This window comes from Littorina saxatilis, linkage group LG15 (assembly GCF_037325665.1).
Source record: "Littorina saxatilis isolate snail1 linkage group LG15, US_GU_Lsax_2.0, whole genome shotgun sequence".
Taxonomy (NCBI): Eukaryota; Metazoa; Mollusca; class Gastropoda; order Littorinimorpha; family Littorinidae; genus Littorina; species Littorina saxatilis.
In genome coordinates this window covers 26615752-26629085 of record NC_090259.1, presented here as the reverse complement: position 1 = coordinate 26629085, position 13334 = coordinate 26615752, and the positions used below count along the sequence as shown (strand labels likewise).

Below are 13334 nucleotides of genomic sequence, written 5' to 3'. Positions count from 1 at the left end.
TGCAAATAACTCTGACTTACACTGTCACTCTCAGGAACTGGAGCAGGTTCAGAATCGCTCCACAACCCAGGTGGCTGAGCTGCAGGCGCTCGCTGAGCAGCAGTTCAAGAGAGCTAGTGCGCTCAGCGAGGAGCTAGATAAATATAGACGAGAACTTGTTGAAGCCAAAAAACAGGTAGATACTTTAAGTTAACATACACCTACATTCCTGCTTCTTGTTATTCACTTTATTTCAAGCTGTTAATTGGAACGCTTTTACAGTTTTTGCGTTTTAAGCGAGATGTTTTTTTGTGGTTTTTTTTGGTTGTTGTTGGGGTTTTTTTTTAGAGTGCTTTGCGAGTATAGTTCGTAAATGTGTGCACGCTTGGCTATTTGGAGAAAATTGTAGGTATTTTGATGAGAGGAAGGTACAAAGAGAGAAGAGAGAGTAAGAGATGAAAAGTGTAGGTGCATTTGTCAGTTCAGCTTTGTATTGATAACTCAACTATGCTTTACAATCTGTTGTTTCCTAGTATTGCAATTTGTTAAACTAATTTTATGTGTGCTGTAAATTTAAATATCTCATAAAGTTGTGAGGAAATTGCTCATTAGCCAGCTTTGTGTAGTACGTATTAGCTGGTTTGTGTATTTAGTCACATAGCTAACAACTGTTTGTTCCATTTTGTCTCATAACTTAAGTTTTGAAACAAAGCTGCTGTTATTCAAATTAACTCATCAAACCTGACTTCCATTTCTTAGCTTTCAAACTATCATTTTTGTCATTCATTCAAATACATTTACTAACTCATTTTCACGTTTGCTGGGAATCTGATTTGCAGTTGATTACACAAGACTTACTGAAAATGAGGCTTGATGCCTTAGACATTGCGATCAGTGTAAATAACCATGAGGTGGTAGAGTATGACTACGCCTCAGAAACTGCTTCTCTCGATGAGTCCGTAAGTGGGTCGTCGCCCTGGTGTCAACACTTGACCTAATGACACATATAATTGTCTAATGTATATTTACTATACCTACCTATTGCTTTAACATACCCTGGTGCGGTGCGTAACATTACTGTAACAGCCTCAGAGTTCGATATTTCATTGCCTGACAAAATGTGATGTTGGATTTCGTAACCCTTAATACTTTTTATGTAATATATATATAATAAGGTGGGAAATAAAGGTGTTTTGTGTTTGTTATGACCCTATGCTCAACATTTTTAGGAACTCTCTCAGAGTGTATAGCACTGTCTCGAAACTAAGGCGATAGTCGGACAGAGTTGCGCCCCTGGAACGGCAGGTAGTTCCGGTTTGTGTTTGCAAAATAGAACCGCATGACAATCCGCCCTTCAACTTCTTTACCCACGTAATTTGAACAGCAGACACAGTAACGTTTCCCTTTATCACTTATATTCTTCTCTCGTTCAGTCATTTTGGACGTAAACAAAACAACCGGAACTACCCGCCGACAGCGCCGCGGGCTATGGCAGGGACGGACAACTCTTATCACTTTTGTTTTGAGACAATGCTATAGCCTTACACCTTAAAGGCACAGTAAGCCTCCCGTAAACCATCACAGATACTGTCAGGCTTTTACACACAGTAAAAACACCCTTTCATTTAAACACTCACCGCTTGAGAACATCCTAGGTGCCCTCCGTAAAGAGCGAGCAATTTTCAAAGAATTTATTTTTGCGTGGTTTATCTTACCCCTGAGCCATCGTGAACCCATGTGATCCAGTTTCCCTTTTTCACAATGTAGTCATCAGTTAGTAATTTGAATGCGACTCGATGTGAGCTTATCTGCAATAGCACGTTATTATGTACCTCTGACTATGCACGAAACAAACGGCTGTGGTTCACAAGAACTCTTGCGATGGCTTTTGACTGTTCAGAGGAACTGGCGATAGGCATAAACTGTTGTCTGCTACGAGAACCACGACCTTGCGTGACCCTGCTTCCGGGCTTTTCTTTTTGCAAACTTTCAAAACTTCGAATTGTACTGATCTTGTCTTGATGAAAAAAAGAATTCTTTTGTGATTTAAGAATGTTTGTGTAACAAGCTGTCAATTTATTATTTAGATTTTAAAAGTTAGGTCTAGCGCCAAAACTCTGAGACCGCAAAATTAATTCTTTAAAAATTGCTTGCTCTTTGTTTGTACTGTACATGTGTAAAAGCCTGACAGTATCTGTGATGGTTTACGGGAGGCTTACTGTGCCTTTAACTCAAGGTTTTAAGCTGCAAACAGAAATTAGGTATTAAACAAAATTAGAGATACAGTCATCAGGTTAGAATAAGGCTCTTTTACAAAAATGCATTAGGCGTGCAATTTTTGCTTTGTAGTTTTTTTGAAAAGTGGTTATAACCAGTAAGACAGATCTCAGTAATTTTCAACAGTCACGACTCATGCTTATGCTTTGATTTTTCTTTCAAAACATCACCAATCAGAAACACAGTCACCTTTTTTTTTATCTTAATAATTTTATTGTGATCTCATTTTTCTTAGTTGGGCTTTGTACTTCCCTGTAAATGTCATTGACATCCGATTGTTTTTTTTTTTATCAAATCTTTTTTTTTTTTACAGAATCAACCATTTCAGCTGAGCTGCTTTGTTCCCATCCTCCCCCTTTTATTTCATTAGTGCACTGAATGTATCAACTTTTTCACAACTTCATTCACGTCTTTTTCAGGTTCACGTCTAGAAGCATCATGCTAGGTCTGCACTAACATGCTGTCCATTAATATAATGTGACAATCAATGCCTTAATGAACTGGTTGTGGGTTTTGCTGGTGTGGTTTTGCCTTTTACGTATACAGTGGTACCTGTGATGTGTGGCCCCTCTGATGAGAGGACACCTACCTAAATGAAAGGACACCTTCTGCTGTTCCTTTTTCTATTATCTCTATCAAAATATACCTGTCATGACAGGCCACCTGCAGTGTAGGGACACATTTGGTCCCAGGGGTGTCCTTTCATCACAGGTACCACTGTACATGTATTGTGCAATTGCATTTTCAGTGCTCTCACTAAACATGCTGTTTTGCCTGACACTAGATTTACCATGGGATTTGTGCATTTCTGGTGATGGGTCTATACATGTTGATGCACGTTTGCCTCTGTGCACATATATATTTGTGTTTACCATGTTGATTCATTAAGTCTGCTGTGCTTTATTTTTATTTCTAACATGCTATTTAATTGTTTGCACAAACAAAAGGAACAAGTGCCACGTTCTTGTAAACACAGAACACTTTTAACTAACATTTTTTTCTCTCTGCAGAACTGATTTTCCTCCTACCTATATGCCTTGTAATAAAGTTTAGATCAATTTCCTGCACACAGCTTTTTATGGCAACTTCTTGTCACTTTCAGGGGTATCAAATTGTACAATACATGTATGTTGGTCATAATGTGCATTCAAATTTCTTTTTCTAGTATTTAGTTTTATAGGTGTTTGAACATGTATGTTTTTTTGTGTGTACATGTACTAGCTGAAGAAGTTTTCAATTCGTGTGATTATTTGGCATTGTTTGTTCGTGTGTCTGTTTGTGTATTTGATTTTTAGGCAGAATGCTGGGTGTTTTTTTGTAGGAGATCGTAAGACTTTTAAGTCTACTTTGAGTTTGAAAAGTCAAAAATATATGTAAGCTACGCGAATGATCCCGGTAAGTTAGTTAAATCTAGCTAACAAAATCTCATCAAAAATAAATTGTCAAATATTGAATTGTATTATTTACATGTGATATTGTGCTAGCTTGAATGTGAAAGTCACAACACTTGTGTGAACATTAAAAATTGCCCAAACATTTTTCTTACCAACAGAGTATACTGTGGAACTCCCCTTTTAATACTTTCAAAACTCTGAGGAAATAAGGTCTTGAATCGGAGTGGGTCTTAATATGGGGGTAAATTTACAGAGGTTATGATGAACAGAAAATCTGAGAAAATGGTCGTCTTCTCGTTTGCTCCTGAAAAATGGTCTTACAAGGGAAGGGTGTAATGATGATGATACATTTTGTTTAACGCCCTCACAGTTAATCCATTAGGGACAGGGAAGGGTGTCATGATGATGATACATTTTGTTTAACGCCCTCACAGTTAATCCATTAGGGACAGGGAAGGGTGTAATGATGATGATAAATTTTGTTTAACGCCCTCACAGTTTATCCATTGGGGACAGGGAAGGGTGTAATGATGATGATAAATTTTGTTTAACGCCCTCACAGTTAATCCATTAGGGACAGGGAAGGGCGTAATGATGATGATAAATTTTGTTTAACGCCCTCACAGTTAATCCATTAGGGACAGGGAAGGGCGTAATGATGATGATAAATTTTGTTCAACGCCCTCACAGTTAATCCATTGGGGACAGGGAAGGGTGTGATAAACTGTGGAGTACCATTTTTTGCCTTACCCTTTACAACCTCCAAGTATTGCTTGTAATCTACATCTCCACTTCATCTGACTTCAGGAGCCAGCACCAGAGCCACTGTGTGTGGACAAGGAGCACGAGATCGTGACTCGTCGGGCCGCGGCTGTCCTGGCACAAGACAGAATCCGTGACGACTGGACGTTCAAGCACGACCGTCTGAGAGAGCGACTGGTAGAGGAACAGGACTACCTCAGGGTGAGGATTGTATTGGTGCTTGTTTTGGGTTTCTTAATACTGTATAATAGAATGTTTGTGATCAAGAAACCAGTGACTTAATACAGGCAAATCCGGATAAGACGAAATTGAAGGGACCAAATTGTTATTGTGTCCTATCCGAAATTTCGACTTGGTCATAGTACAGTGGAACCCCTCTCTAGCGACCTTGAAAATGTTGACAAAAATCGGTCCTTATGGAGGGGGGTCCTTACAGAGGGAGGGGGCGGGGCCACAAAGAAAGTCACCTCAGATTTTCTTAAAAAAAGAAAACAGAGAAGTTTGAGTTGCTGACGACCGTTTCCTCAAGCAAACTGCTTCGATTTCATGTTTGACATTGTCGATGGTGTCCACCAGTTCTGGTGCATGTTTCAATGCAAAAAGAGATAGTTTCTGAGCAAGCATTTCTTTACAGCAGTCCCTGCAATGATGAAGGCCCTCCGAGAAAGAGAGTGAAAAATCGGCCACCGTTCTCAGCATCGCGTATCTGTGTGTAACCTCTTTCATTGACAAGATACTCTTGTTTCCCTGCAGCCTTGACCAGTGAGTCGGTTACCTAATCTGTGAACCCTTCAGTTGTGTTGCTTTGTCAAAAGTTAGACACAGTCAACTAGTTTTGCTCTGAGTGAACAGTGCAGCTGGCCTCAATTAGCCGGTGACACCTCTCTGGCCACAGCACCAAACAGTACATGGCTGGGGGGAGAGAGAGGGAGGGGGGGGGGTAGCTGGCTAAACTCAGTGGGGTGTCCGGTGTCACTGAAGTCAGCAGGAAGAGCATTGGAGAGAAATAGAGAGGTGTACTCTTCCAAACAATTTCCAAGGATCAGTTGTCAGGGCTTAGGGTAGTCAGTGAGGGAGAGTGAGAGCGGTTTGTGTACAGTCCGACTGAAGAGTGAAAAGTTACTGCCACAAGATCGGCATGCAGTCAATAAAGCCAGACAAGAAGAATGATTATGACATGCGGCTCTATCTGCTGGGTTTTTTTTTTATTCAAACTGGTTTTCAACGCTTATTCTCACAAAGCATCTGCACATCTGCCTCTGCCTCTGTGCTGTGTTTGTGTGGCTGCTTTCGTATGATGTCAGTGCATGGTGAGTGCGTTCACTGCCTTGTCACCACTTCCCCACCTTTTTCAGAATGTTTTCTTGGAGTTGGATAATTCTCCTTACTCCTCGCCCCCTCCTAACTTCAGTTCATACTTTATTGCGTGCCGACTGACCAGTCGGTGTGGCGTCCGTGTAGAGAAGAAGGGAATAAGGTTACACAATGCGTTAGTGTGAGACGCCAAGTTTCGTGTTTCGAGTTGCTGTAGTAAATATAGAGTAAACTTTGTCTTTGGGACTGACTGTCTGTTGTGTGCTATCCGTCTTTCGACTTACGTAAGAGAAATCCCATTTCGAGCTCAGGGTACTTTGTACACATAGATAAAGAGGGATAATTCCGGACCAGAATTTCTTTGTGTGCTAAGCGAATTTTTGACTTAACCGTTTGTGAGTTAGCTGGATTTGCCTGTAATTGGAATCATCATCATTTTAGTCATCATCATCATCATCCCCATTGTCATCATCTTTGTCATCATCACTGGCTTTGTTATCGTAATCGACATCATCATTATAATCATCATCATCATCATCATCATCATCATCATCGAGGGTTATTTGTCTGGCACAAATCCTACCATTTTGCCAAGTGCCTCATATTTAATTTAATTTAATTGGTTCATTTGTAATGTGTGTGTGCAAACTTTGAGTAAAATCTGAACATACTGCAAAAAGCTTTCTTGGATAAGCAGCAAACAAAATAGATTGTTAGCAGGACTCCATATGAAAATATAAAAATTCAATATTGTGCATGGAAATGTGAAAACCTTGGGGTTTTTTTTTCTCAACAATTTGCACAATGCTGACTGATGGTGATCATTTTCTTTCAGTTCCAGCTACAGCAGCAAATGTCCAGACACAACGAAATGATGGAGTCGGCCAGGATCAAGTCTGACGAAACGATCGACATTCTCAAACAGAAACTGAACTCCTTGCAAGATGTGAGTGAAATTCCTTATCTAATAGTCAGTGGTTTTTTTTAAATAACTGTGTCAGGTTTTTTGTACATGCACACAGTGGAAGAGATTTTGTTCTTGAAGACGAGGTGAGAAGTTATAATGTTGATAGCCTCACAGTGATCAATATGCTTCCACGGTGCATGATAACCCAGACATGTAGTTGTGTCCCATCCCAGACATGCAGCCATATCTGAAGATCGTCTATTTCTTTTTTTAAGTTTAAAATTAGAATGTGAAAAAGTAGTACATGTACACTTTTTTTTCTATGTGGAAGATAGCCTCCCAAGTTTGTAAATACGTTTTACTGACAAAGGTGTAGTTTAAACAACAGCTTCCAATTTTGTAAATATGTTTTACCGACAAAGGTGTAGTTTAAACAATAGCTTCCAATTTTGTAAATACGTTTTACTGACAAAGGTGTAGTTTAAACAATAGCTTCCAATTTTGTAAATACGTTTTACTGACAAAGGTGTAGTTTAAACAATAGCTTCCAATTTTGTAAATATGTTTTACTGACAAAGGTGTAGTTTAAGACGCCAATCACCTAATGCATGTGCCTCTTTCTGTGTGTGTTGCAGCTACTCTGTGCTACCAATTGAAGTAATCTGTTGGTTTGACACAAACGTATAGAGAACGTACAGTGTGATGTTCAAGATAAATATGGAATTTCTGTCCATAAGACTCATGTGTCTGGGGATTGTAACAGTATTACAGAAGTTATATATATTTATGTGATATACATTTGGAACTAAAATTGCATTCCAGGTACTCTTCAGCTCTGACGTCACCACATTGACAACGATTGCAAGGTCAAGGTCACAATCTCCCATCAGATTTGTGAGTATATATATATATATACTCAGGCATGGGAATTGTCCGCCGAACGGCGGATTTCCGCAGAATTTTTTTTTGTTCCGCCGAAAATGCAAAAATGTCCGCCGAAAGCCTGACAAACGGTTGTGTGACGTGTCTAGTGTGTTGGCGAAGTGTCTTGTGCTTGTCACTTCTCGCTTTCAGCCCTCACCGCTGGCTAGCACCGTCTGTCCTTTTTAGGACAATGCGAAAAGAGAGCAGAATGCGTCAGTCTCTCCTGCCAGTACAATAACCTCTCCACAACAAGCCCTATGTAGTGCCTCCATCGCGGCGACAGGCGTAAACTGGGTACCGCAAGGCCCCAGGCTAGACTACAAGGACTCGGAGGAGGTTGGCCCCTAGACGTGCGGCATGCGGGCCCACCGGTGTGTGGAAACGCCCAGGTGCCCACGAACCAACCTCCAGCTATGGGTCAAATAGCCGGGCAGGATAGGCTCGTCAACCCTGGCAGGCAGCTATCCTAAGAGAAGACCACTCTGAATTCAAAACGAGGGTAGAGGAGGCTCATCATCCATGGAAGGAAACTCGTCTAGGAGAAGGAAAACTCCGAAATGAAACCCACGCAGTCCCTCGAAGACGGAACGGCACTGGCCTTTTTTAGGCGGGGAGCAGACCGGGTGCCTACGCTACCCTCGACAAATGGTTGTGTCATCAACGAATCGAATGTCCGCCGAAAAAATAAAGGGAGGAGGCACACAAAAAAAGCACCGGTTACTTTGGCCTTTGCCCAAAAGCCCGCAAAAACTTTCCGTACTTTGTTCACGCACTGCCACCGCCCGCCTCAGTTATTGAACTTTTATGTTTGAAAGTAAACCAGATTGCACAGATTGTGTTACAAGTTACATTTTCATGTTTGTCTCAACAGATCAATTTTGTTACAAATTTAAACCATATAATACATGTATATATTTTTTTTTCTTCAAAAAAGCAAAAATTGGTACATTTTTGTACTAAAAACTCTGATTCTAAAAACAGAATTTAATGGCAAACTTGGAGCTCAGATGACACCAGATTGCACCATCTGGGTTCTTTGGAGACATTTTTTTTCCGGGGGGGCATGCCCCCGGACACCCCTAGTAAGGCTAGGTGCTTCGCGCCGTCGACTTGACGATTCGCGTCTTCAGTTATAAATTTTTCGCCTTTTTTACAATTTTCAATTCCCATGCCTGATACTGTACTAACATGTGCATTTGTATCACCCTCAATGCATGTGCATATACAATTTGTTAAAAATTTCAGAAAGGAAGGAAGGATAGCAAGTCTGGTACTAAATTGAAATGAATTTATAGCAGCATTAATGTTAAAATCTTATTATAGAATTTATATGAAATTTTCATAAAACGTATAACTTTTATCAGTTTTTAGCGATTAAAAGAGCAAATAGTAAAAGTGTCAGTTCATGAAGCCGCTTAAGTTATATGACAGGTACATTTATCCTGATTTTTGTACAATGATAATCTACTTTTTAGTTTGCTTTTAATACTTCATGGCGAGGCACCTGTATTTCACAAAGACTGAATGTTTTTGCCCAGGACCGGAAAAGATCGCCAAGCCCAGGGAAAAGTTATCTTGGACGAAGATCAAGGTCCAGGTCCTTTGAGAGAGGTGGCAGTGCCTTGATCCCTGAGAGAGAGTGTGAGTAGCTCACTCTGTGTGTGTGTGTGTGTGTGTGTGTGTGTGTGTGTGTGTGTGTGTGTGTGTGTGTGTGTGTGTGTGTGTGTGTGTGTGTGTTCACCATGTAGATTGATAATGAAAGATTGTACAGTGGAACACCTCCCCCCCCCCCCCCCTTCCCTTTCTTTTAAGACCTAAAAGAATCTGAAAAAAGAGGAAGTCTCAAAATGGGAGTAAATTTACAGAGGTTGTGAAGAAAAAATCTGAAAAGCAAGGGAGGAGGTATTACATTGGGGGTGTCTTTAAAGGGGGGTTCCACTGTATCTGTTATTATTAAATGTTAAGTGTTGATGACTTCAAAGATTTAGATTTTCGATGGTGCCTGCAACGTAAGAACACACCTGGGACTACCCAAGTGTCCCCACATTGCAGGTTATCTTTCATGACAGGTAGATTTTGGTGAAGATGAAGGGACACTTAATAGAAAGCGTCCTTTTTTGGGAGTTGTCCTCTCAATGGAGGGGCCTAACATCACAGGTGCCACTGTAGAGTATTTCTTCATCTTGTTATCTGTACTTGGTTTGCTTTCTGTATTGAGAGTTTGCATGTGATGCATACATGTCAACCCCTATCGATGTTTTCCTGTATTACATTACCAAAAAACTGTATCATCAGGCCAAAAAACTGTACATAGCGCGCGGCACCGCGGTATTACCGCGTAAGGCAGAATTTGAAAGTTGTGTTTATGGTAGTGAGGTGCATGGTATAAAGATCAATCAATTTCATCATAAAATGCCAATCAATACTGATTTCAGTGCTTCTGTTCTGATAATGAACTAAAATCAGTATTGATTTGAATTGTATGAAAAAGTGATGTGTATTGAATATGCTTTCTTATTATCATTTCATGATTTATCTATAAACTATAATGAACACAGGCAAAATCCATTCTTCACATTCCTGATTTTATGTCCAGTCCCGGATTTTCCCGAATAGTGCAAAAGTTTCCCGATTAAACATTTTTCGAGTATAGTTAATAATGACTGGAGTGTATTTTCAAGCGCCTGTACTCGGCGTAGTTTCACTTCTGAAATCTCGTTTAGCGCGAGGCTTCGTCACACAAACGCTGTGATCAAAATCGAAACTAAACGAGAATAGGCGAGATTTGTGGCTAGCGCATGCGCTTCAGTCGAATGTGGATGAGAAGCAGAAGAAGAAGCAGCAGCAGACGACCACAAAATGAAGAAAACAACGGTCCAGTGCCCGAAAGTTCTTGTAAAATTTGAAAAGAGTTACAAACAAGAGTATGACTTCATCTCCGAATCGACAAGACGCGGCATACATTTCGCGTTTTGCACCAAGTGCCGCGAAGATATCAGCATCGGACATGGACTCGGAGGCCGGGGGGATATTGAAGCTCATTCAAGAACAGCAAAACATGAACGGAACCGTGATCGGAAACCGATCTCACGCTTTCGTCCAATCGGAATATTTCTCCCCCCTTTTTTTTTACAAATGTCATTTTTGAAATTTCCCGTATCAATGAAGTTTTTCCGTATCAATCCCCGTGATACGCCGTATCACTCGAAAATCACGAAAAATCCGTATCCGATACGGGAAATCCGTATCAGTTGGCAACTCTGGTGATGTGTTGTTTTCGTCCAAGTCATTTGTCAGTTTGAATTTTTCCTGTCTCTTCTCCTACTCTTTCTGCTGGCTGGAACAGATATGCATAAGGTATATTTTGAATGTATGCCCTTTGTGCATTTTTCAGATTTGTGATGCAGAAATGAAAGCAGCCAGCTTCCAGCAATTATACGGTTCCATCCAGCATCAAACAGAGCAGCAGCAAAGTAAAGTGCATACATACTTCATCATCATTTTTCACTCTTCTGCCATGGTATTGCCAGACTTCAAGACAAAATGAACAATGGCTACCAGTACCTTCCACGTCTGGACACTTCATTCTGAGAATAGTTTGGGAAGGCGTACGTGGTGCTGCTTTAAACCTGCAGCTAGATATTCACGACCATCTGAGTGAAGCTAGAACTTGACTTTCACTGTTGCCTCGTTCAAAAAGAGCACAGGCATATTAACGTGTTTAGGTGTACGCACAAAAGGTGGCCTTGTTTTATCCACATCTTCCAAAGGAAAGACAGAGTACGATCTGAACACTGGTTGTGATGTGTTTGTATCCCTGCAGTGTTATGTCTGCATGTTCTTCTTCTACTGAAAATTATATATTTATTTTCGTCCATTCAAATTTGATTGACAAAGATCCCCTGTCCAGAAGAATGTGCTGTTGACGGAAAAGAAAAGGCCTTTCTTGTCTCTGCGACACTATGTGAGCATTTTGAGCAGAAGAATTTTGTAGTTGTGTTTTTTGTTGTTGCTGTTTCCGTCATTAACTGGATATTTTGTTAGTTGTATGTTCCAGAATGATCCGAGCGGCTAACCCGTTCGGGTCAGTGTTGAAGGAATTATCGTTGTCGCCTATGATCAGGAATACCAAGTCCGGTTTCCGTGCCGAAAGGGCTGGAATGTCTTCTTTTTCTAGAGTGTCCAAAGTCTTTCCCCCGTGACACAAAAACTTTACTGAATCGACCTTTCCCGCAAGTTTGAAATCGGGGGACAACCGAGCGTCTGTTCGACAGTAAAGCGCCGTCCGTAGCCGCCTGCAAATAGAATGGCCAACGATCACGGCGTGCTTTCCTGGCATCACGGCAAAATAAGATCAACAACGAAGAAAAATAGAATGAATCACAGTACCTTGATGTTCGTTGAAGCGAAGACACGGGATCAAGTAGAAGAATAGAACACACAAGAGAGCGAGAAGGAAGTATAAAGAAGAGAAGTTAGAGAAAAGACGAAGAATAAGTCAAGTAGAGACAGAGCAAAAATGGTGTTGTCTGTAGGTAGACAAAGAAGAAAGTGACCGAACACGGTCAAGGGGAAAGCATCCACGCTAAGCTGGCTGGAACAATCTCTGGCATTGCCCAGCGATTGGTCCATGTGCTACTCATTAATATTCATGAGGTTACAGCAGAGGAATTCCGATTTCCCATAAATGTCCTTGTTACCCACAAGACTTTTTGTGTCATTTAACCCCAGTAAGAATTCTTCCTTTGATATCTATTGATATTGTTACTGCTTGTAACATGGGTGGAATTCTTATGCCAGAAATCCGGATTCGTAATGTCTGTGGTGACATTTTTTTGGTTGTTAATTATACAAATCTTTCAGCGTCTCATGGTCCCCCCCCTTAAAATTCTTCAGAATTCACGACATTTTTCAGTCCCACCCATGTTGTAATTTTGCTGGGTAGGATGTTGTCTAACAGTCTTGAAACAAATGAGATCTGTATCAAAATGTTCCTTTGTCCTCAAATCATGAACAGAACTGCAGCAAGCATATTTGCATGTGTCATAAGTTCACTTGGACATGTAGTTTCCATACATTCCATGGTTTTCCATGCAGTAATGGAGAGAATTCAAACAGTCTGTGATACATTATATTGGACTTTATTAGTGATTGGATTGACACTCCTCAATTTACACACACTTGTATGTCCTTTTTAGTTTATTTATTCATTTTTCTTGACACATATTTGTGTAAGCCATGGTACATTTGTACCACAATCATGTATTTTTAAAGACTATTCACAGCTTTTTTAAACACTGGTTCTGCATAACCAACATGCAGTTTTAAGCATTATTCATTGGAATTATGTAGTTTCTTCTGTAATCATTAATGAAGTAATACCGTCTTTAGAATTTTTGTGAACTTTGCTTTTCATTTGTTCGTTACATCCGTCCACATTTTAAAACAGTTTGCGATTTAGATAATTTGTATGTAATCTAATTTCTCTGTTATCTTATTTCTGTGTAATTATATTTTATGATAGGCATGCACAAGTGCAGGCAAGATCTGTCTCAGCGATGAATATTTTTCATGAAAATGATGACATTTTAGAGCTACATATGTACAAAACTCACGTAAAAGTAGTGTGCTCTCCACCTCCCGTACCACTGATCATTAAATTTGTAAAAAGTGTATGTATGTGTCCAAAAAAAGATGCGCAAGATTTGTGTGATTAGATGTCGTGTTTTTCAATAGAACACAACGAATGAGACTATTTTTACTTGTGTTGGTTTGTT

At 40.2% G+C, this 13334-nt stretch overlaps 1 protein-coding gene across 5 annotated transcripts in view; it reads left to right on the top strand.

The window, feature by feature from the left end:
• Positions 1–13314, top strand: part of LOC138948950 (centriolin-like) — a 98328-nt gene extending 85014 nt beyond the window's left edge. For 3 of the 5 annotated variants that reach the window (XM_070320622.1, XM_070320620.1, XM_070320619.1), the window contains 7 exons: positions 35–175; positions 819–938; positions 4458–4613; positions 6562–6672; positions 7456–7527; positions 9096–9198; positions 10952–13314. In XM_070320622.1, the coding sequence (XP_070176723.1) occupies positions 35–175; positions 819–938; positions 4458–4613; positions 6562–6672; positions 7456–7527; positions 9096–9198; positions 10952–10959 (711 nt within the window). In that variant the 3' untranslated portion in view covers positions 10960–13314. The remainder of the gene's footprint in view (positions 1–34; positions 176–818; positions 939–4457; positions 4614–6561; positions 6673–7455; positions 7528–9095; positions 9199–10951) is intronic. The other 2 variants (XM_070320621.1, XM_070320623.1) reach the window with 2 other exon arrangements.
• Positions 13315–13334: the final 20 nt, after the last annotated feature.